At 54.7% G+C, this 24,232-nt stretch overlaps 1 protein-coding gene across 1 annotated transcript; it reads left to right on the top strand.

Moving 5' to 3' along the window:
- The first annotated feature begins 871 nt into the window (after nt 1-871).
- Nucleotides 872-23,264, top strand: SLC46A3 (solute carrier family 46 member 3). Its single transcript, XM_075562807.1, has 6 exons — nt 872-1,245; nt 2,607-2,896; nt 11,434-12,313; nt 13,858-13,941; nt 19,271-19,427; nt 21,407-23,264. Exons 2-6 carry the CDS (start codon nt 2,708-2,710, stop codon nt 21,492-21,494), a joined length of 1,398 nt encoding a protein of 465 aa, XP_075418922.1. The 5' UTR covers nt 872-1,245; nt 2,607-2,707; the 3' UTR covers nt 21,495-23,264.
- Nucleotides 23,265-24,232: the final 968 nt, after the last annotated feature.

The following is a 24,232-nucleotide window of genomic DNA, read 5'->3' as shown; positions in this document are numbered from 1 at the left end:
CAGCAGGTGCACACAATGCACTGCGTCCTCATCTGAACTCTGGACGCTGCTCCCATGAGCATTGGTAGGGGATCCAAGCAAGACAACGTCAACCTTTTCTCTGGTCCAGCAGTGGGGATTTGGGTTTTCGCTACACTGAGTCATGATCCACATTGAAGGCTGCAGTCCTCGGTCCTAAAGCTTTATGGCTAGCACTGCCCCAAACCATCGCAAGCTCAACTCCTCTGAGGCACTCTAGCACCGTCTGGCTGTGTCACCCCACATACGCTCCGGGGCGCCTCCCGCGTGGCCTCACGAACACCTGCGACAGGTGTGATCCCAGCAGGTTTGGCTGGGCAGCTGGGCACACACTGCGGGGGGTAGGGCTCAATTACAGCAGCCTTCTGGCAAAGAAATGCATGTGTCTACAAATGAATTCCCCCCAGGTCTTACCACTAGCAAGAGGCAGCGACAAGCTTCCAAGCCTCAGCGATCAAAGTCTAAGTCCACGACCTGGAGCACTCGTTTTCCAGCACCCTCCCCGCCCCGGAGCCTCCCTGCCTTTCTTCTTGGAACGCTAGTTCAGGGGCAGACTAACTCGTTCAAGGCGCAAACTCGCTACGTTTCCCACCAACGCTCTGTGTAGCTCCTTCGAAACGAGATCGGCCCCAGAAACGTTTTTGGCTGTGGCCCAGATCTGAGGGCTGCCGACTTGGAACGCCTCTCGGAGCTGCGACAGTGGCGGCCCGGGAGGAACAATCACCGCGGGGAACGAGTCGTGGGGCCCAATCGCAGGAAGACTGGGGCGGGCGGTGGCAACATGGGCAGGGCTTGGCGCTGGGGCTCTGGGCGGGGCGAGCTCCGGACGACTGCAGTGTCAACACCCCGCAAAGGCCCGACTGGGGGTGCGCCGGCCACCGACGGACTGACGTGCCCGAGGGCCCCCAACATGCCCAGAGCGGACCGCAGCCGCGCCCTGAGAACCTGGGGAAACGCGGGGCTGCGCGGGCCGTAGACCTGCCCGCTCTGCGTCGCCGGTCCTGTGAACCTGACCCTTGGTGCGCGCGGACCGCGTAGACTCGGCGGGGGGGCGGGGGGGCGGTGTCCGCCGTTGTCCCCGCCCCCGCGCACCCGGCGGGCAGTCCTTGTTCCACCGAAGAGAGTCACAGTGCATCCGGGGTGACCCGCCTCATCTCCCCTCAAGATCCAGGCCCCGAAAATGCTCCGACCTGCACGTGGCCCCACAGGGAGACGGTGACCGCGGGGGTGAGTCGATACAGGGGCACCCCATCCCCACCCCGCGAGGGCGCGCTGCTCCCCCCGGGGCCAGTAAGCAGCAACAGCAGCAGGAAGAAGACAGTGACAGGGCTGTCACTGTCCTGGGGGACCTCCTGGATTACGTAGGGGAAAGTGGCCTGCCTGGGACTGCGGGGCGCCGAGGAGGGGTCCCTAGAAATGGAAAGCCCTGGCCCGTAACCCCAAACTGAGGGTGGCGACCCCATACACTGGACCTGGGGTTCGCGGGTGGCTTGGCCACAGCCAAAGGGTTTCTGGCCGCGCTTTTGTCCAGGTTGCAAACGTGCCAGGTGAGAGGGGGCCGGTCACGCGTGGGAAAGTTGGAGAAGCCAACCGGTTTCCCAGGGAGTCGACGCCTCCTGACCCGGGACTGTCCTTTCATTTCACAGGCTTAGCAGCGCCCAAGCTTACCCGGAGTGGTCCCTCCCCAGCCCCCCACCCCAACTTGAGCTCGCTGCCCCCCAAGGTTCCTGTCTAACCTTTGCCCTCTTCACTTTCATCCAATGCTGATGACTCTTAAAGGAACATTGTGGGCTCAAGACAGCCTATACTTGCTCAGTTTTACAGAGTTGCTTGGTTTGAAGAAGACTTTAGTGGATAGGATGGTTTGATTTAAGGGGCCCTGGTGATATAGCAGGTTGTGAGTTGGGCTGCTAACAGTAAGGTTGGCAGTTCAAAACCACCCAGGCTATTCTGTGGGGGAAAGATGAGCCGTTCTACCCCCCTAAACAGTTAGGATCTTGGAAAGCCCTACTCTCTCCTAGACGGTCACTGAGGCTTGGACTCAACTTGATGGCTGTGAGGGTATTTTGTTTTGTTTTGAGTTTTGTTTTTATTTAAGATTTAAAGATTATCTCGGCTTAATAGTCTTGGGGCTCATCAACTTCCAAGTTTCAGAAAGTCTGAATTCCATAAGAATTTTAAATTCTGTTCCACACATCTTCCCCCTTTTGATCAGGATTCCTCTGTGGAATCTTGGATTTAAGCATTCCGTAACTAAGAACCTACCATCGAGTTCTTCGGGTCTCATAGTAAAGGCATCATTCAGCTGTCGATGGCGGCCGTCACCCACACATTCCTTCCCCTCCCCCTGTTCCTGGCTCTCTGCCCTCTTCTATTGCACCACATAGCATTTTTGTGGGCTGGTGTTTGGAAAGTAAGTCACCTGGCATTTCTTGCGAGATTCCCCTGGGTGGATTCGAATTCTCTTCGCTGAATGTATTAACCACCTTAGTCACCCCAGGAAGCTGCTGACTACATGGTGATTCTTTACTGCCGTTCTCCAGTTAAATTTGTGTTTGTTTTTTTCTCCCCCATGTTGACACCACAAGGTTCTTCAAGTATGGCCCGTGTGTGACTGACAGTCTAGCCCCTGAGATACGAAGGCGGCTCCTCCCCTTGCTTACAGGACCCTGCCAGCCTTCCGTGCACCATGGAGGTCTTCCTGGTGGAGCCGGCCATTCTCCTCAGCGCCTTTGCGATGACGCTGAGCACGCCGCTGACCACGCAGTACGTGTACAAGAGGATATGGGACCAGACCAGCAACTTCAGTGTGGCCTTCGGCAGCAACGTGTCTCAATGTGACAAGAACACCAGCAGCCCCATCTTCATCCTCCAGGAGGTAAGTAGGACACAGGCAAGGACCGCCCTGACTGGGGACGGGCACCCATTTCCCGTGAAAGACAGCCCTTGACGACTGGGTTCTCCCAAGACAGCCGGTCCCCAGGAGTGACAGTCATCCCCGGCTGGTCATGGCTGCTCCCTTGCCACAGAGCAGAGTGGCCCCAGAGGGGTGGGGATGGGGTTCTCAACTGTCATCTTTATGAAAGACTTTTGTGCCTCAGTACCACTGGGAGGGGTGAAATTTTGGGGGTTAGCATGCAAGCACCCATGCTTGTGCCACCCAGGCACCCTAACCCAATACCCCAAATCAAACCAAGTCACACCCATTGCCACCAAGTGGATTCGAACTCACAGTGATCCTAATGGACAGAGTGGGACTGCTCTCTTGGGTTTCCAAGACTGTCTGTCTGTTTCTGTTTGTCGTAACCATTTTATTAGCATACAATTCACATGCCCTCCCACGCAGTCATCCAGTCGCCTTGAGGAGAGTGGTGCAGTCGCCACCACCGTAGGTGCCAGAATATTCCCTTCATTCTTGTCCTCACTGTTCATAGCTCCCTGTTTGCCCCCACTATCCCCTTCCACACCCCCAAGAAACCATCCACCCACTCTTTATGGATATACTAATCCTAATTTCGTATAAAGAAAAAAGATTGCTTTTAAAAACTGACAACAATAACAAAGTTTAAAAAAAGAAGAAGAAGAAATGAAACCCTCGGGCGCAGTCTCCCTCTACTGTCTCTCACGGGGCAGCTGGTGGGTTCGAACGGTCAGCCTTACGGTTCTCTCCTGAGCATGTAACCCCTGCACCACCGGGGCTCCTGACCCAGGCTCTAAAACACCAACCCCACGGTTGCCCCATCGAGCCTGTCTCATAGCAGCCCTAGAGGCCACAGTGAAATTGCTCAGTAAGTTTTCTGAGACTGTAAACCTTCACGTATGCAGACTCCTTCGTCTTTCTTTCATGGCATAGCTGATGGGTTCGAACCACCAATCTTGCTGTTAGCAGCCCAACACTCAGCCCACTGTGTCACCAGGGCTCCTGAGGCCCCTGGAAACCAAGGCCACTGCCATGGTGAATCCACAGTCACAGGGACCCCGTGCAGGGGTGCTGAGGCTGTCACGTGTGGCCTGATGCTTATCCAGCAGTGCCACCAGGGCTCCTTGATGAGCCTGCGGTGGGGAGGAGATTACAGGACAGTGGTCCTTGGGACAAGACCCTTGGGCCTCTCCTGTGTCCCCCCGAGCACCAGAAGGGCACTTGGGAAGATGAAGCCTGGCCAATCAGCCCCACCCGTGTTCCGACTCATTTCCTCATTTCTGTGGGAGAAACTTCCTGGAACCGATTCCTTCTGGGAAGCCATGGGCATCGGGGCCCATGGACCTGGGATCTGAGTCTGAAAGACAGGGACCCAGGGACTCAGGCTTTGTGTTTCGGTCTTTCAGTGGGGGGCCTGGAGGGGGAGGTGTAGAGAAGGTTCTAGGCTCACTATTTTCTGTATGGGATCCTGAGTGTCTCTTCCTCTGGGAGAAAGACAGGGCTTTTTACTCCCGTGCAGAGTTAGGCTCAGAAGCTCACTGGCAGTTCTACCCTGTCCTATGGGGTCACTGTGAGTCACCATCCACTCGGTGGCAGCCAGTTTGGTTCGGTTGGTCTCTACACCCCATCTCCTGGAGGTGTCTGGAACCAATGCCAAGAGATGGGGAGAGGACTTGAGTGTTTAGAAGAATCTGCCACTCATACCCCACTACCACCACCCGGGGAGCCCTGGTGGCACAGTGATGAAGTGCTTGACTGCCAACAGGAAGGTCAGCAGTTCAAACCCACTAGCCACTCCAATGGAGAAAGAAAGGGGAGGTTCTCTGCTTCCAAGAAGACTGAAGCTTTGCAGACCCACAGGGGAGGTTCTGCCCCGCCCCACTGGGTGACCCTTCAACTGACTCCAGAGTTGTGGAGGGTAAGGGGAGCCAAGCCATGGTCCAGCCCCTCGGTGGCTGGCCCCCTGAGTCTGTGCAGGTGACGAAGTACAGCCCGGTAGGGCAGCCTGGCCCCTGTTCCCCCCCCCCCATCAAAGCCCTCATCAGTGGCCTCCTTCGGAACATTTGAAATGGCCGGGCACATTCTGAATCTCTTGTCTATTAGTCAGACTCCTGCTGCCCTCGGCCACTTCCCTTCCGGTTGGTGCTCCAGGCCTGCAGGTGCTCGGATTGGGGGACCGGAAACGCCCTCTCCCCCACCCCTCCCCAAGGGAGGGACAGGGTGTGGCGGCCGCCACTATGTGGTCCTGGATTCCCAGGAGGCACTTTTCCAGTAGGCTCCCTTTCAAGGACCCCTGGTGGCCCAGTGGGCTAAGAGAGCATCGCAGAGAAGTCATCTGCAGCTGTTAACCCAAAGGTTGGTGGTTCAAACTCACCAGCCACTCTGTAGGAGAAAGATGAGGCTGTCTTCTTCCAGGAAGACTTACAGCCTCGGAAGCCCTGGGGAGTGGTTCTACCCTGTCCTACAGTGTGGCTGTTTGTGGGAGCCAACTCCACAGCCGTGGTGATAGTGGTGGTGGCAGCGGTGGCAGGGGTGGACCTAGCTCAGCTTCTGAGAACTTTCTCTTCCCTCAGAGACCAAGAGCTCCCTTTCCTGTTGGGAGTGCCTGCCTCTGGTACCTAGTTCAGTTGGATGTGCTTCTTGTTCCTCAAAACATGCTGTTCCTCTACTACAGGGTGAATCCCCAATTACGTGCGTGATGTTTCTTCTAGGCCACTCCCCGACACAGCATTGTGTGTAAGTAGACAGTGCTTGTCTGAGGCCTCTTAATATGAAGCGATCTCTGTCTGGGAAAAACTTACAGTGAACACCACTGGCCCCAGACCCACCCAGTCCGCTTCCATCAAGTCACTGCTGACTCCCAGGGACCCGTAGGACAGGGGAGAACTGGGTTGCTGAGGCCCTAACTCTTCAGGAGCAGACAGCCTCCTCGTGCCCCCATGAAGCAGCTGGTGGGTTTGAACCACCGACATTCTACTTAGCAGCCAAATGCTTACCCGCTGCGCCACCAGGGCTCCTGCTAACATGGTATGTAATGCAAAACACACACACACACACACACACACAACCTGATGATGTTCCCCTAAGATTGGAACAAGGCAGGGATGTTATTCCCATGACTCCTTCCCACGTGGCAGACACGGACACGCACACCTACGTGTGGAAATGTGAGATAACAGAACACATTCCAGGGACTCAGTATGAGAATCTAAACACAGTTGCCTTGTTCCCATTTCACTCCAGGAAGGGCCGGGTGCATGGCAGTCTTGTGTGTCCATCTATTGGGATCGTGCACGGGGTGTGCTAGAAAGGGCCACCGCCAGGGTTCTGGTTCACACATGCACAGATCTATTCTAAACACAGTGGGCCTACACGTGCCTGTCGCTGTGATCCGGGGATGGCGGCAGCTAGGTTCCTTCAGGAAGACACTTGTCTGAGTCTCATCAGGACAGGTTCAAAGAAAGGTCCCTACAAGCCTGTGACATGTCCCCTCCTCCCCCCGGGGGACCTGCTGTCCCAGTTCAATTCAAGGTCCGGCCAGAAGGTGATGGCCACTATATTTGTGGATTGCAAAGGGATCGGTGGTCCTGATAGGATTTCTCAAAGGACACAGATGGTCCTGGGGGCCCAGTGGACAGAAGTTTTCAGGAGACGGAAAGCTGCATGGATAGGAGAAAGTCCAGGAATACTGTGCCAGGGAGCTCTTTCCTGCCCCAACAAGGCACGTGCTGGTTGACGAAGGCTAACAAGGACTGTGCCCCGGTGGCGTAGTGGTTACACGTTGGCTGCTAACTGCAAGGTTTGCAGTTCAAAACTACCAGCCTCTCTGAGGGAGATAGATGGGGCTTTCTGCTCCCATAAAGAGTTACAGCCACGGAAACTCAACAAAGGTGGATGGATGGTATGTTGAGAAACTATTGCTTCACGTGTTTGTATAGCAAAGGTGTCTAAAATTTTGTAGCAATTTTTTAACCTACCCTCATCTCTGTGTGTGAGCGTGTGTGTGCACACACAACATAAATAAGTTAATAAATGAGATGCCAGAGAAACTGAGCCCAGAACCTTCCTCCAGAGCCTACAGAGAGCAAGGTATTTATATTTTTGGAACCACGTTTAGTTTGTCATTTATTTTAATTCACACTTCTCACAAGTTACGGCAACAGGGAGGGAGAATGTTACAAGAGTGGGTGCTTAATTTGTGCTATTTCAGCCTATCTGTGAGTTCAAAAGCAACATTATTGCCTCACTATGCCCCAAACCAAACCCCTAGCCATTGAGTGGATTCTGACACATAGCCACCTTATAGGACAGGGTAGAACTGCCCCTGTGGGTTTCTAACACTATAACTCTTTATGGGAGTAGGAAGCCTCATCTCTCTCCTGAGTAGCGACTGGTGGTTTTGAACCGCTGACCTTGGGTTAACTGTCCAACGTGAAACCTAATGGGCCACAGCAGAAACTGTATACTTTGAGATGGAATAGCTACTTCTCTTGGCCTCCCTCCTCAGAGGTGGGGTCAGAAAGTGCTCCTTCTGGGGTTTTGTTTGACTGGTAACCCTCATATGACCCTGGCCAACAGCCCCAAGAGGCTGTCGTGTGGAGGTGCTAGGGGACGCGAAACTTCAGCTTTTCCACGAGTTCTGATCTCTTGGCTGTTTACCTCATGTGCCCTGTATTTGCTTACAGACAGAAAGACCAGACTCACTGCCATCCAGTCTCACGGCCATCCAGTCTATTCCAACTCCCAGAGACCTTACAGGATGGAGGGGAACTTCCCCATGGATTTCCAAGACAGGAATTCTTGATGAGAGTAGACCATCTTATGCTCTCCAGAGGAGTGGCTGGTGGTTGAGAACTATGCCCAGCGCATAACCGCGGTGCCGTTATGGCTTAGAAGCTTAATTTAATAGCATTTCAACTGCCCCCTCCCACCCCCAAGTGACACACACTCTTTAGGTTAACATGGCAACGCCAGAATAGCGGCGGCCCTAAAATGTGCTTGTCCTTATGAGGTGCCAGGCTAACAGCGAGCCCTAGGAGCAACAGACTGAAGCCACGCCCAGCCCTGCTTGGCATCCCAGCTGGGGCTGGGTGTGAGCCCGCTGTGGCCGTCACTGTGTCGGTCCCTCTCGTCCAGGGCCTTCCTCTTATTCTCTGCCCCTCCACTTCACCAAGCACGGCGTCCCTCTCCATGGACTGGTGTCTTCTGGCAGCTTGCCCAAAGCCTCGCCATGCTCACGTCCAAGGAGCGTGCTGGCTGCACGTCTTCCAAATGCGACTCGGTCGCCCCCAAATTCTTCCCATCAAAGCCGACCACTAACCACCCACCATGCCGTTTGCTTCTGTCCTGGTCCTGGGGGGAGCTGAGTTGATCGTACTTCCGGGTCGTGCTGGCTGTCATCTTTGGGGGATGAAAAGCCCCTCCCTGGATTGCCTTTTGCTTCTCGTCTTCTTTCACTCAGTGAGCAGAGCCATCCGACTCTCGCTGAGTGTCTGGAGACGTCGATGTCAGAGGGCAGCCAAGCTCGATTGAAACACAGTTCAACCAAGCATGGGTTTACTCATCCCGTGCATTCTCGTGTGGAGTACACAGACAGGAAGAGGCCTCCGTGGGAAGGCATCAGAGAAGGAAGGGAAAACATGGTTGAGTCAGGAATGGAAGCCCCGGGGTCTTGGGGTGGGGGGTTCCCCACAGATGCACTCTATATAAGCGACTATGTTGATGGGCAGACCAAAGGAGAGCAGAGAGCCCCATATAAAGGCCCATCTTTTTTCGTGTTCTACGATGTTCTTGAATATTATAGTGATGAGATGTGGTCACTTAAACGACCCTTCTAGCCATGAGTCTTCATCTGATGTGTTATAAATTCTGAACTCTAGGCCCATGGCTATAATCTCACATCAGAGGGAGTGCTCTGCTAAGCTAATGGACAGGATATGAAGGTGGGATTGAAACGTGACGTGAGTAGAGGGTATGAACCAAGTCACACCCTCTGTTTCCTCGGGGGTCCGGTCTGCTCTAGGACAAAAGCCTCCCTCCATGTAAGGAGCCACGTCAGAAGCACAAACACACACAGAAATCCAGGGCCATTGGAAGGAGAGCCACCAGTGGAGCAAGCTGGAGATCTCTGTCTTCGGGGGAGGTGGAGCAAGGGGAGACTAGAGGCTGAATTATAAACACTCTGGGGCAGAACAGAGGAGCCAGGTGGAGACCAGAGGCTGAGGAAGGAGACCATGAGACAGAGCAGAGACAGGCCATGAAGCAGAAGCTGAGAGGCTGAGGATTGGAGAGAGACCGGCTAATGATTGAGGAGGAGAGGCACTGCTGTGGACTAATAACTGTATCCTTCCTGTTTAGGGATCCTGACTTGTGGTAGCCTGTTAACATCCCTAATTGTTGTGAGGTGTCATCGAGTCAGTTCCGACCCACAGCAGCCCCGTGCACAACAGAACAGAACACTGCCCGGTCCTGCGCCGTCCTCACAACTGTCCTCTGTCTGAGCCATCGTGGCAGGCACTCTGCCAATCCATCTCCTTGAGAGCCTTCCTCCTGTTTGCCGCCCCTCCACTTTACCAAGCACGATGCCCTTCTCCAGCAGCCGGTCTCTCCTGACAGGATGTCCAAAGTATGTAAGACGAAGTCTTGCCATCCTTGTCTCTAGGGAGCATCTGGCCGTACTTCTTCCAAGACAGATCGGTGTCCCCTTTTAGCAGCCCATGGTACTTACAATATTCTTCTCCAGCACAATTCAAATGCATCGATTCTTCTTCGGTCTTCCTTATTCCGTGTCCAACATGTCCACGAGGCCATGGGAAATGCATGGGTTGGGTCAGGCACACTGTAGTCCTCAAAGTAATGTCTTGCTCTTCAGTCCCCTTAAGAGGACTCTGCAGTCAATCTCCCTAATGCAACATGCCTTTGATCTCTTGCTTCCTGTCTCGACGAGCATTGATTGTGGATCCAAGCAAAACAAAATCTTTGATGTCAACCCTTTCTCCATTCATCGTGATATTACCCATTGGTCCAGTTGTGAAGATTTGTTTCTTTCCACTGAGTTGTCATCCATACTAAAGGTCGCAGTCCTTGATCTCCATCAGCAGGTGCTTCACGTCCTCCTCACCGTCAGCAAGCAAGGTTGTGTCACCTGCCTGTGACAGATTATTATTAGGCCTTCCTCCAAGCCTGATACCACATGCATCTTCATATAATCCAGCTACCCTGATGATTTGCTCAGCACACAGATAGAACAAATATGGTGGAAGGATACAAGCCTGACACAACCCTTGGCTGATTTTAAACCATGTAGCATCCCCTTGTTCTGTTTGCACAACCGCCTCTACAAGTTCCGAACGAGCGCAGCGAAGTGTTCTGGGATGCTCCCTCTTCTCAAGGTCATCCACCGTTTATTCTCGCCCACACGGTCAAGTGCTTTTCTTTTCATGGTCAATAAACCACAAGTAAACTTCTTTCTGGTATTCTCTGCGCTGAGCCAAGATCCCTGTGACATTGGTAATGGTATCCTTTGTTCCATGTCTTCTTCTGAGTCCAGCCTGAATGTCTGGCAGCTCCCTGTCACTGGACTCCTATAACGGTTGTGGGATGAGGTTCCGCAAAATTGTACTTTCATATGATATCACATGCAAGTAACTTCCCTAATAAACGTCCTTCGTCCTTCCCGGTAGATGTGATACAGTCTGGGAGTTCTGGGGGGCTCTTGCCATGGCTTATCCGACCCAGCAGAGAAGCAGAGTGCCATGGGAGGAGCAGTTGGCATCAGAGAAGATAAGGAAAGATGGAGGGTGGGGGCCTGGCAGCTCTGGCAACAGGGGAGACACAGGGAGTTGAGATAAGACCCTGTGTTGGCTGGACTAGAGAAACAAGCCCATAGACACTTGTGTGTGCAGGGGAGAACTTCGTATCGAAGAGCAATGGTACATTGAGAAAACAGCCCAGCCCAGTCCAGATCAGGTCCATAAGGCTGATATTAGCCCACATGTCCAATGCAAGTGTGTCAATTCCTCTTCCGACTCACGCAACACATGCAGTAGTGCCAAATGCAGGAAGATCACAGGTCGGTGGGTGGAAAGTATTGGGGATCCAGTGGTGGTGGAAGCATCTCAGCACTGGCATGGGTCTCCACATGGCTCCTCCAGCTCCAGGGCTCTGGCTGCCTTCAGCATACCTCCATGTGGCTTGTCAGCAGGAATGTCTCCCTGGGAGAGTGTATCTGGCACCCAGTGAATGATTTAGATCTGTCACACCTCCAAATGAGGTCATCAAGCTGCGGCCTGATTGACAGGCTAGATTCCACCCCTTCGCAAGTTGACAGGAGATGTCACTGCCACAGGCCCCCCTCCCAGCTGTTTGTTTGTTTGCTACAGGCCCTGAGTTAATCTATGAGGGGGCTTGTCCAAGCTGGCTGGGGAACTAACTGCCTTTCCCCCCGCGGCACCGACTGTCTGTAAGCGTTTTCTCCTCTTTTGGTTTCTCCACAGGAAGTTCAGAAAAAGGTCTCTCTCTTTAGCCTGCAGATGGAGCTCAGCGGGCTCATTCCCGGCATGGTGTCCACGTTCATCCTCCTGTCTCTCAGTGACCACCAGGGGCGGAAGCTGCCCATGGTCCTGTCGGCCGTGGGCTCCCTGGCCACCAGCGCCTGGCTCTGCCTGCTGGCCTATTTCTCCTGGCCCCTGGAGCTGCTGATCGCCTCCAGCTTCGTCGGAGCCCTCGGCGGCAACTACACCACCTTCTGGGGTGCCTGCTTCGCCTACATCGTGGACCAGTGTCCGGACGAGAAGCGGAGGACCATCCGCATCGCCATCCTGGACCTCCTCATCGGGCTCGTCACCGGGCTGACGGCGCTGTCTTCGGGCTACTTCCTTGGGGCGCTGGGCTTCGTGTGGGCCTTCCTCGTCATCGCCCTGGCGGTGGCCATGAACCTGTTCTACGTTGTCTTCATCCTGGGCACCCCGGCCAGAGAGGCACTGCCGCCACAGGCACAGGGCGCCGCCCCGTCCTGCGGGGAGGCCTTCAGGGGCCTCCTGTCCCGCACGTCGGCCCTGTTCCAGAACGCCTCGGGCCACCGTCGGCTCCTGCTCTGCCTGCTGCTCCTCGCGATGATGAGCTACTTTTTCGTGGTCGTCGGCACCTCCCCGGTGTTCGTCCTGTTCGAGCTGGACGCACCGCTCTGCTGGGACGCCGTGTACATCGGCTACGGCGCCGCCCTGGGCAGCGCCACCTTCGTGAGCAGCTTCCTGGGGATCTGGGCGTTCTCCTACTGCATGGAGGACATCCACATGGCCTTCGTCGGACTCGCCACCACCATGGGCGGGATGGTCATGACCGCCTTCTCCAGAGTCACGTGGATGATGCTTTCAGGTGAGTTTAGAAAGGCGCGGGGAGCAGGATCCGCCGAGCACTCGCCATGCCACCGAGGGAAGGTACGGCCCTCCTGCCGGTCGGTCCCAGGTCCATGGACTTGCAGACAGCAGCCAAGAGAGGAGGAGGAGGAGGAGGAGGAGGAGGAGAGGGAACTGCCAAGGCCCTTGTGGACAGTGATCAGTCCACACGAGCTCTTCTCCCATCACCCTCGGGGCTGCCAAGGCCAAGTTGAGGAAGCCCAAACACTTGGAAACCCTCAGAATGACAACAGCATCGCAGTGCTATCGTCAGTTAACCGAGATTGCCAGTGGCCATGGTCGTTGGAGGGGCCCTGATAGTGCAGTTAGGTCACATGTTTGGCTGCTGGCCGGAAGTCAACAGAGAAACGGGAGGCGGTGGGGGTGGAGAGGATTACTGGCAAAAGACCGTCGCAGACTGGCTGGAGCGGGGAACCCGTCCTGCCAGGCTGGCATGAGAACTCGGGCTCCTGGCAGACGCAGGTTGCTGAGGATCTTAATGGCAGCAGAGAGCCTCCACTCTGTCCTGCACGGTCCCGAAGGGTTGGAATCCACTTGACGGCACCCAGCAAGGACCTCCGTCAGTGCCATCGGGTTGCGCCCCGCTCACGGCGACCCTGTGGGGCAGAGCAGAGCTGCTCGGAGAGTGGCACTTCCTCAGAGAGTTTCCAAGACGGTAATCTTGACACGACTCTCTCCTTCAGAGCAGGCGGATAGCTTAGAACCACCAACCTCTCGGTCTGCAGCCCAGCACTTAACCACTGCACCACCAGGGCTGCTTCACCGGCTATAAAAGGGTCTTCACCTCAGACCAGGGGCCATTCGTGCCCACGAAGCCAACAAGCCACAAAAATGAAGGCGCATGATGATACTGAGCCAGTGTATCGATAAATTAATCAAAGTAGCAAAGAAATGCTAAAAACAACAACAGCAACCACACTAAACTCCTGTCATGGTCTCGATGTTGACTCATTGCAAGCCCCTCAAACAGAGTAGAATTGCCCTTGTGGGTTTCCAAAACTACCTGTGCACAGGAATACAAAGCCTGGTCTTTGTTCCTCGAAGCAGCTGGGGGTTTCAAACTGCTGACCTTGTGGTCAATGCATAACCACAGAAAACCAAGCCAAAAAAAAAAACCCCACCAAATGCTGACCAACCAATCCGAAACCTCAGTAGACTCAGTCACAAGTTGCTAGGCCAAAAGGCGAGTAGCAGCATGAATAGGAGGAGGCAGATTGGGGCCAACTGGCAGATGATTATATAGACTTGGACTAACACTTGGGTGAACGCTTGATCTGGGTCCTAGAATGAGAATTCTAGCGTAGATTAACTTTAAGCTGACTTGTAAATTAACTTTAAGCTGGCCTGTCAAGTGCGGTTCTACACGTGATTAGTCTTTAGAAGCAGGGATTGAGCACGTTGATAGACAATCAAATGCAGAGAGAGAGAGAGGGAGCTTTTGGTCATTTGCCGCGAACCCTCCCCTTCCCTGCATACCCGTCAACGTGTCCCTCTCTCCCGCAGTCCGGCTGCTGTTCCTCTTCTTGGTTGTGCCCCTCTCTGTGCTCCGGTCCATGTTGTCCAAAGTGGTCAGCGCCAGTGAACAAGGTGAGTGTCCCCTGGGTCGGGCACGTGAGGATGACTACGGGGCGCCCCAGCTCAAAGCCGTGTGCGACCCATGATGGATACTTGAGACTGTCCTACACCCCTTACTGTGGCTCTCACCCCACTCTGCTTTCCAATGGGGCTGCGTAATTCGTTTCCCTGGCCACACAGACGATGCTGATGGTGTGGGGTTTATCAGGGAAGCTAACAGGTTACGGTTCCGATGAGAAATGCTCAGGAGACAGTTGTTCAGTCCGAACTGTTTCTTCTCTGCTGGACCTGCAGGCAGGCCTCTCTCTGGGCCCTCAGCCTCTTGGCCTGGCCTCTGCTCCCTACAAGCAATGTGACAAAGCGTTTCAGGGCTGCCAGAAAATGCCCAGGGGGGCATGCCACTCCACTGGAAGCCTCGACCTGGGGGCACTCAGCTCCTGCTCCCTTAGCTAAATACCCAGAGGCAGCAACTCCACTGCCCCCAAAGCTCTCAGCATGACTTGCTCTGTGAGCTGGGCCATCCACCACGCTGCCTCACGTTCTGGCTTCTGATCCCCTGCGGCGGCGGCAGTGGCAGCGGCGGCCGTGGTGACTGCTCTGGTGTCACAGCTGCCGTCTGGATCCAGGAGGTTCAGGGATGCAGATCCCAGAGGCAGGGTTCTGGTGGTCCAAAGTTTGAGCCCCACACCTGGCTCTTCTCTCTTGCTGGTGCTAAAAGTCTCCCTTTCTGCTTCCACGAGGGCTCGTCGTGGACCCAGGGAGATGGGGTTCCTCGTGGACCCCGCTAACAATCATTCACAGCCGAGTCATCCAGTGCAATCACTATATCCCCCCCTCCCTTCTTACTCAGACCCACCAGGAAAATGTCGTTTTGGGGGAGGGGGGTTAGGCACGGAGGCTGCGGGAAGAAGAGCCACGTGGCATATGCACTGCCATGCCTCCCTTCTTCAGAATGGGCTCCTTGTGAATCGAGTGGTGGTATGATGTCAGGAATGGGCTGCAGAGGCTTTTACTGTGCCAAGAGGACTCCTCAAGGCCCAAGGGACCTTAACCCCTACTCCACAGGACTGCACTCTACCTACCTGAGCCCCGAGTTCCTGGCCCTTTCCTCCAGGACCTTTCTCCCTTTCCAGGAGGGTCCAGCCAGAGCTTACTCCTGCAACACCTACGTGGGAAAGACCCTATCTGAGGGTGGAGCAGAGTGAGAGTGCGGTGCAAACTGGAGACCAGAGGCCCAGGCGCTCTTCCAGAACTTTCAAAGCTCTCCATAGAAGTGTGTGTGTGTGTGTGTGTGTGTGTGTGTGTGTGAATTAGGTGGAGGTTTGCAGAACAGACCAGCAGTTGAACATCCAACAATCCAAGAGCAGTCTCCATGGAATGCCCAGGAGTTAGACCCGAGAGTTCTGACTGTGCGTCTGCCCTCACCACCCAGTGGAGCTGTGTTCCCTCAAGGGAGGGCTCTTCTAACCCCAGCCTTTGTGACTCCCACCCAGCGATCTTTTCCTGAGGGGCCTGGGCATGCAGAGGGGTGGGAAGCACCGACTGGGCTCGATGAGTCAGCTCTGTGGACTGGTAACAGGGTTAGGTGTGAGCTCTGTCCTGCTGGGTATAAAAGCAGACCTCGAAGAAACAGGATGGGTGGGGGGAGATCTCGCTACCACAAAGAGAGAAGTACCTGGAGTAGAGCGAGTCCTTTGGACCCCGAGATCCCTGTGCACAGCTGTGGCACCCGCTCACAGAGCCACGAGCCAGGGCGGTGGGCTTACCAGCACCCGGTGCGCTGAGTTCAGCCCACAGTCTGTGAGCCAGCGATAGTTGTTGTTGGGTGCCGCCCAGCCCGTTCTGCCCACAGAGCCCCAGTGCACACACACAACAGAATGAACCCCTGCCTGGTCCTGCGCCCTCCCTCCTCACAGTGGTCCTTCTCATTGAACCCTGTTGTAGCCGCCGTGTCAATCCATAGTTCTTAGGAGATAACAGGTTGGGCCCCTCATATAATTACAGCACCCCATAAAGGTTAACCCAGGGTCCCAGCAAGAAGCCCCTCAGCCAGTTTCAAGCAGAGGCTTTGAGGAGGGGTGTCAGGGAGGAGTGGGGCACGGTGAAGGACGGGTGGGGCAAGCCGAGGGGTGCCGAGAAGAATGATCACATCTTCCTCTCCTCCTTCCCGCTGCCAAATTCAACAGGAATTTGGGCCACAAGGAAGTGCAGGTTACATAATCTGCCAATTTGGCAGCGGGGAGCCAGGTGAGAACATGAAACAAACCCAAACTCACTGCCACAGAGTCTGTTCCGACTACGCAGAAGGAGCTGGCAGCTTCTGACTGCGGGCCTGGCAGTGGGCAGCGCAATGCCTCACCACCATTGTACCACCGAGGGGAACCAAATCGGCGCTCCTTGTTATTGGGCAGTGGAATTCGGGTTGTCGGGTGTTCTGTGGTTGCCCCTGTAACCATGTGAATATGAAAAGTACAAGACTCCTCCACAAATATTCCGACCGCGGGACACCCCAATTGGCTACCGATGGTGTAACTTTCAAATGCTAGGCCTGTAGACTGAAGTAACCTCAGAGAGGCACTCTCTGCTCAGGACCTTCCACCTGCCAGGGAACAAAGGTGGCATGCACCCAGGGAGAAGGCTGGGGCGGGGAGGCGGGGCTGGTGGAAACGGGACACTCAGGGAGGGAGGGGGACGAGGGCCGTCCCGGGGTAGGGACTGCTCCCAATGTCAGGACACAAAATGTGTCTGGGCTGTCAAATGGAAAACCGGCTTGCTCTGCAGACTTCCCTTCAGATCACAATAACAAGCTTTTTTAAAAACAAAACAATTAGGAGCTAAGCATCGCAGGGAAACACACATAAAAACAAGGCAGTGAGTGTTACGGTATGGGGATTCTGTCTCCATAAAACTGTCAGGGAGAAACCCTACCGGTCTGGCTCAGGACTATGGTAACAACCTAACGCAGCTGATGGGAGGAGGAGGCTCTCTGCTCCCGTGAAGGGTCTCAGACTCAGAAGCCCACGGGGCAGTTCTGCTGTCCTGTAGGGTCAGCATGGACTCAGTGGCAGTGAGTTGATAGTCAGACCTGTTGGGGTGGACATTCTACGGTTCGTTTAAATTTGGTTCCATTTCTTTACTAAGGCCTTTTTAAAAAGTCGCTTCCATTTTGTTAGGGTGCAGAGTGGATTCCGACTCTGGCCACTGTGAAATGAGTGCAGCTGCCCAGAGGAGTCCAGCAACCAGCTACAGCGCTCCCCACCACCTGCTGGGGTGTTGTTGTGATGGGCACTGACAGGCTTGACCTGGCTCCCAGGAGGCAGGGATGGGATGAAAGCCATCCCGTCCTACACAGGCGGCTCCCCGTAGCATGGCTTGTGACGGAAGCAAGGGATCAGGAGGACAGTGATGTAGTCAGACAAGTGGCAGGACTTCCTCCCAACGGTACCCCTCCCAGCATCACCGTCTATCAGCCTGCGGGCTGCCTGCCTTTGAGAGCTGGGCTGTAGAATTAAGTAGCCGTTCACCCCTTGAACACACATGCATTAAACCATCTACCCTGTGCGAGGAAGGGAGCCCACAGTCAGCAGACGGAGCCCCCCATCTTCTCCGAGGGAGAGAGAGGAGGCTTTCTGCTCCCACAAAGATGGATGGTTCTGGAAACCCACAGAGGCCGTTCTACCTGGTCCTGTAGGGCCATGGTGAGTCAGAACTGACTCGACGTAGGTGGGTTTGGTTTTGTGTGAGAGGTACCTGTTAGCGCAGAGGTTAAAGTACCCCATGGTGAACCAAAAGATCCACAAGTCATTCCGCAGAAGAAAGATGTGGCAGTCGGCTACCGAGAACGCGGGGACCCTGGGGCAGTGCCACTCTGCGAGGTGGCTCTGAGGTGGAATCGCCCCCTGGCAGTGACTGCCTGCGTGTGCTGGGGCTGCAAGGCCCTGGGAGGACAGCAGTGGGCGAAGCTGACCAAACCTGGTCCTGGCAGAGCTTTCAGTGGCTCAAAGGCAGCAGAGTGGGGGTGGGGGCGGGGGGGTGATCACACCACAGGCGTCAGAGGGCTTCCCAAGGTTTCTGAAAAGATGTCCACCACTCAACACAGACCGTGCAGGCACAAGGAAGGGGGGTGTCATAGAATGGAAAGCCCAAACCAAGCTCACTGCCACCCACGGGTGCTGACTCAATGGCCCTCTAGGTCAGGAAAGAACTGCCCCCGCGAGTTCCCAGGCTGTACCTCTTGATGGAAGCAGACAACCCTGTCTTTCTCCCTGGGAGCGCCGGGGAGGAAAAGGTACTGATTTATCATGGAAAGCGTACGCTGGCAGAGTGGAAGTGAGCCCATTGGCCTGAAGGAAAAGCGGAGAAACAGATGTGGTCCATTCACGCCTTTCACCGGGAGCTGGAGTTAGAGAGGGTGACATTGATATGCTACATACAAGGTTTTACAATCAGTGATGTGTATGTGGTGTGTACATTTACATACTATATACAAGATTACACAGGCAGCAATGTGTATATACTATATACATTTATATAGTATATACACGATTATACAGTCAGCAATGTGTATATTTACATACTACTTACAAGATTATACAGTCAGCGATGTGTATATAGTATGTACCTTTATATACTATATACAAGGTTTTACGTTCAGTGTCACTTGTCAGTGTGTCGCACTGTGGTGGCTTGTGTGCTCCTATGACGCTGGAAGCTGTGTCACTGGTGTTTCCAGTGTCAGCAGCATCACTCAGTGAACAGGGGTCAGCGGAGCTTCCAGACTAAGAACAGACCAGGAAGAAGGACTCAGCTGTCCACTTCAGAGGCAAGAGGCCCTGGAAACCTTGAGCAGAGCATGGAAACAGATATACAAGATTAGATATTTGGTGGTGTGTTTGTTTTATATAGGCACCAGCAGCCACTCAGAGGGAGAGAGACTGGGCTTCCGCCCCTGGGAACAGTGACGCACTCAGAAAGCCACATTGGCCGCTATGAGTCAGCATCGACTCGAAGAGAGGGTTTCCGAAGCTGTCATTAATAAGAAAGCAGCCTCACTTTCCTTCTGTGGAGCGGGTGGTGGATTCAAACTGCCAGGCTTTCGGTTACTGCAAGTCAGAATCAACTCGGTGGCAGTGGCATTTTGCGTTGGCCCTTCTCCTGGGGGACCTGGAAGGGGGCGGGGCCTGGTAGTGTCTCGTTCATTGTACGCCGGTTGCTGTGAGTTGGCCGCGACCAGATGAGACCGAACAGCACCTGTGCTCTTCACCAGGACTCGCCGCGGCTCTGAGTGGAGGGGTCTGTTGGTAATGCAGTCTTCTATTGTGCCCCGCCCCCCCGACCCCAGGGATCCTGTTTGCCTGCATTTCTGTCTTGGAGACCCTGGGCGGCGTCATTGCCATCTCTGCCTTCAACGGGATTTACTCGGCCACCGTGGCCTGGTACCCCGGCTTCACGTTCCTGCTGTCCGCTGCTCTGCTGCTGGTCCCAGCCGTCAGCCTGTGGTAAGAGCTTGCTTGGCAGCCTTTCACCGGGGTGGCTGCCTTTAGGGGAGGCCCTAACCCTGCCACTGAGGCCCCGCATGCCCGTTAGGGGGGGGGGAGTTGTGCCCAGGAAGGTACCTTTCTCGGGAGTGTTTTAGACAGGTAGGTCTGCTGGGGACATCTGGAGACTCGCGAAGGAGCATGGGTGACTAGAAACTGATTTACTTTGAGACCTGCAGAAGTCCCGTCCCCTTGAAACAGGAAAAGTAGATTAAGTTAGCGATAAGAATAGAGATGTCTGTTTTCACATTCTGATTTCCTCTGGTGCCATGGCCCCGGATGGTCACAGGAACAGCCCCCCAAAAAAACCAAACCCAGTACCACGGAGTCCATTCCAACTAGTGGTAACCCTAGAGGACAGGGCAGAACTGCTCAGAAGGGTTTCCCAAACTCCCCCTCTGTACAGGAGCACACAGTCTCATCTTTCTCCGAGAGGCTGGTGGGCTTGAATCGCTGGCCTTGCTGTTAGCAGCCCAGTGCGTAACCCACGGCACCACCAGGGCTCCCTGATCACAGAGCTCTGGGTGCCTGACTCAGTGAGAAGTCACGTGGGAAGTGTCCGCATGACCTGTCCAGAGGCCTGGCTGGTTGCATGGCTCCCCGGGAACACGGGAACGCTCCGCCCTGTTGAACGTTCAGGGAGGGAAGCAGTGCATGTCTCGCCTCGGGGCGAGCTGCCCGGGTCAGGGAGAACGCTGCATTTGCGCGAAACTGCTGAGAAGGCAGTTTTCGTCGGGTCAAAGGCCCCAAGCAGGGTGAGACCAGGGCACAGCAAAGTCTGTGAACTGAGTGAAGCCGCGACCTTAACCCATGGTGTAAACGTATAGTGGGTTGTTTGGGGCGTGCTGAAGTGGTCACATCCTGAGGGTGTGTGACAAGGTGTTCTGCTCAGAGCCAAGCTGCAACCACCCTCTCTGCCCCCCCCCCCACCTGCTCGGCCAGGTGGTGGGGTTACCCTCTATCATGGCTGTAAACAGAGCTCAGTGTGGGACGACAATGCAGCCTGATGCATGTGGGTGTTGGGGGGTGGGGGCAGGGGGTATCCAGGAGACGGGGACCCAGGCTGGGTTGACCTGCTTTTATTTCCCCTCGTGACTGAGCAACGAGGTGGCTGTGGCCCCAATTTTAATGCTTGTTAATTCCAACCCCACTTCCTCACCTGCCTTCTTGTGAGGCCAAGCTGAGTAAACCACCCAAGCCAGCAAGCCTGACCTTTGCCCTTTCTGTTTGGACAGAGTCTCAAATTCACCTTCCGAGCCCGTGTCTCGGGGTCAGACTTTGGGCAGCCTAAAAGGGAGTTTTCGTTTCAGTTAGACCTGCACCTCCGGTTTTAAGATTCACATATGTAGTTCAAATAAATGCAGGGTGTGGAATCTGACTGGTGAGTAGTGGGCTAAGGGCTTGGTGCTGAGATGTCGGACGTTCAGGCCCACCCAGGGGCTCTTCAGGAGAAAGGGCTGACACCTGCTCCCGTAGAGCCGGCGGCCTGGGAAACTCTCCCGGCCAGTTCTACACTCTCATTCGGGTGGCTGTGATTCTCGACAGTAACAACAATATACAATACAGAGGCTCAGGAGGAGGAAAAAGCATTACCATTGAGTCATTTAAAACTCACAGCAACCCTATAAGACACGGTAGAACTGCCCCTGTGGGTTTCCGAGATTTTAACTCTTTACTGGAGAACGCATCTTTCTCCCACAGAGTGGCTGGTGGTTTTGAACTGCTGACCTGGAGCATGCAGCTAGCCGCTCCGTTCATAAGCCACGGTGCCACCAGAGCCCAACTAAAAAGCTAGGGGTGTTTTTGTCCTGTGGAGGGACTGGATGCATTTGAACCACCAACCTCACAGTGAGCGGCCGTGTGTGGACAGGGAGGCTTCCAGGTGGCCTGTGCCTTCCTTGCCCGTGTGCCCATTTCTCAAAGTTCCCTTTGTTTTTCAGCGCTGCCAAGTGCGTGGGCCAGAGCCGGGGGAGCTATGCTCTTCTGATACAGGAGGACGCCGCCGAGGGGGACGAGACAGACAAATGAGGATGCCCTCGGGGAGCACTGAGCCACACATCTTGGGATGTGATCCCCACGATGATCAATGCTCCCTACCTGCCCGCAGCCTCTCTTCTAGACAGAAGCAGGGACAGCTCGCAGCTCCCGCTCGCCACGGTGCCCAAGTCACGAGCCTGTGTGGACACCTGGTTGCTGTGTCTGGGGTGGGACACCCAGCACAGGCTGCTGAAGCCGGCCCCGCTCCCGCTGGACGTGAGCAGGCCTCCGAGCTGTGGCCGAGCGTGGCAGGCATCAGCCCGGGCTGTCTCTGGGAAGCAGTCCGTGAGCACATATCTATTTTTCAAAGTCCATGGTGTCTGATCCCACAATTCCTTGCAGGAACCCATCCGAGGCAATGACGAGAACTGCTGGGGTATGTGTGTGTGTGTGTGTGTGTGTGTGTGTGTGTACACATATGTTGCTGTCAGTGCTGTGGAGACGGTTCTGACCCATAGCACACTGTGCACAACAGAACCAAACCCTGGCGGCTCCCGCGCCAGCCTCACAATCGTTCCTGAGCCTGAGCCTATGGTTGCAGCTACTGGGCCTATCCGTCTCCTTGAGCCCATTCTCGTTTCGCTGACCCTCGGCTTTACCAAGCACAATGTCCTTTCCAGGGCCGAGTCTCTCCTGACAACATGTCCAAGTATGTGAGATGCTGTCTCAGATCTTTGATAGAGATATTGTGTCAACACTCTCATCAAACTCATTGCTGTCCAGGCCTTTCTGAGGACAGGGGAGGGCTGCCCCTGTGGGTTTCTGAGACTGCCACTCTTTAGGGGAGTAGAAAGCCTCATCTTTCTCCCACGGAGAGCCTGGTGAGTTAGAACTGCTGACCTTGAGGTTAGCAGCCTAACTTGTAACCCACTAAGCTCATGGTGGCAAAACAAAAGGGGCTTTGGTGGCCCTCCGGGACGGGTGTTGGCCTAACTGCAGAGTCAGCTGTTCAAACCCTCCAGCCGCTCCTTGGGAGAAAGCGGGGCTGCCTGCTCCCAGAAAGATGTATAGTCTTGTAAACCCCAATATGAAGTCGCTATAAGTCAGTAACGACTTGATGGAAATGTCCAAGCAATAGGAAAATGATTCAATTATGGTAAGCTCCCCCCAATAGGAACCCCAAACCCCTCGCCACTGAGTTGAGGCTGACTTCTAGTCGGCCTGCAGGACTGAGTAGAATGGCCCCACAGGATTTGCAAGACCCTAAATCTTTCTCCCACAGAGCGCCTGGTGCATTTGACCTGCTGACCTTTCACTAAACAGCAGGGCACTGAACCACTGTGACACCCTGGCATCTAACCCACCCACGGGAGACCAAATCTCAGATTATTTTCCACTGGGGCACCTTATAAAAGACATAGATCTATGCAGGGCTTTGTAAGCACATTGGGGTCAAAGCAATCGTCTCTCTCTGGCACACTGGGGCCCCCGGGGGCCGGGGCACGCTCTTACCTCATTGTGTTTTGAATCTGCAAACACAAACTGTGTGAGCACCCTCTCTCAGATTGTGAGGGCGTAACTGGCAGAAATGCCCACGCATGACTGATAGAAAATGACGACAGAGGCTTGAAACAGAGAACAGAATCTTACCTGTACCTGAATGATGCTACCTGGGAGCAATAGGGAAATCCCTCAGGGAACGCACTTTAAAGAACACCTCATTTTTCCTTTCTCCTCATGTGTTTCATTCGTGAAAGACAATGTTTCTCTTTGTAACTCAGGTGTGACTGGAGAAAAAAAGAAGTCTGATAATAAAGTTATTCCTAAGGAATTGTGTATAAACATTTTCTCGTGAGTTGGGTGAAGGTGGACGGAGTGGACCGTAGTGTTTTCCAGGCTCTGCTTCAACTCACCGTCACCAACCCCTGCTGGGCCATTCCTCGTCCCCGTCCTGCCACCCTGTGCTTCCTGGTCTCGTCCCTCCTCCCTTCCTGACCCTTCCTACCGTTGACCTTGGGTCCACACTGCCCTTGGGATCTCATCTGTGATTCTGGTCACTAACGTGGAGGCGAGTCCAGGTCCAGCCCTGAGGGATAAGGGTGCCCCCCCCCCCCAGCTTCTGTCCAACCAGGAGGTCCGTTCTGAGTTCTCTGCCACCCACTCCTCCAGTGCGCTCTCGGCGGTGCCTTTCAGAGCCGGTGCCGCGGCCACGGGGCACCATGGAGGTCATGGAAATGTTTGTGCGGCCCGTTCTTCTGCTGGAGAAATTGCTCCCAGGTGTCGTTCAATGGGTCACTCTTCTTTCCTCTGGATGGGTGGGGCTGGGGGGAGGGAGAGGGTACCAATGGCTGCTCACGAGGTTTTAAGACCCTCGTGGCTAAGCACCAAAGCAGGAGCTGAGCACACAAGAAGCCACTATGTAAGGTCACTAATGTTGTAACATACACCTTCGTGTCCTGTTTCATACGAGGACATGTACATAGCATAGCCCCTCGCAGGGAGTCCAGTGCTGTGTGTGCGTGTTTGTCTCCCCCCTCCCCCTCCTCCCCCAGGGGTTAGTCCTCATCCACGCTGTCTGTAGGTTTGAGAAAGTGGAGACAGGGAGGAAATGACCATGGTGTTGAGCATCTTGGTTGTCTTCATCCTTATTAGGTTTACGGGGTCACTCCGTGTTCGATGGTCCAGACAGCTTCCTGGAGCCCAGCCTCCATGCCCCCCAGGAATGGCGCTCCCTTCTCCTTTTTCACAAATCCCTGCACCTCCTTGAGAGGGCCCCCAGGTTCAGGCGT

Source organism: Tenrec ecaudatus, chromosome 11 (genome assembly GCF_050624435.1).
Source record: "Tenrec ecaudatus isolate mTenEca1 chromosome 11, mTenEca1.hap1, whole genome shotgun sequence".
Taxonomy (NCBI): domain Eukaryota; kingdom Metazoa; phylum Chordata; class Mammalia; order Afrosoricida; family Tenrecidae; genus Tenrec; species Tenrec ecaudatus.
This window is presented reverse-complemented; position numbering and strand designations above follow the sequence as displayed.

What these genes read in the sequence shown, in the direction of transcription:
- SLC46A3 (XM_075562807.1), top strand. Translation starts at nt 2,708, where the DNA reads ATGGAGGTCTTCCTGGTGGAGCCGGCCATTCTCCTCAGCGCCTTTGCG. An exon ending in CCATCTTCATCCTCCAGGAG is followed by an intron (nt 2,897 to 11,433) that starts GTAAGTAGGACA and finishes GTTTCTCCACAG; the next exon opens with GAAGTTCAGAAAAAGGTCTC. An exon ending in GTCCCAGCCGTCAGCCTGTG is followed by an intron (nt 19,428 to 21,406) that starts GTAAGAGCTTGC and finishes TTTGTTTTTCAG; the next exon opens with CGCTGCCAAGTGCGTGGGCC.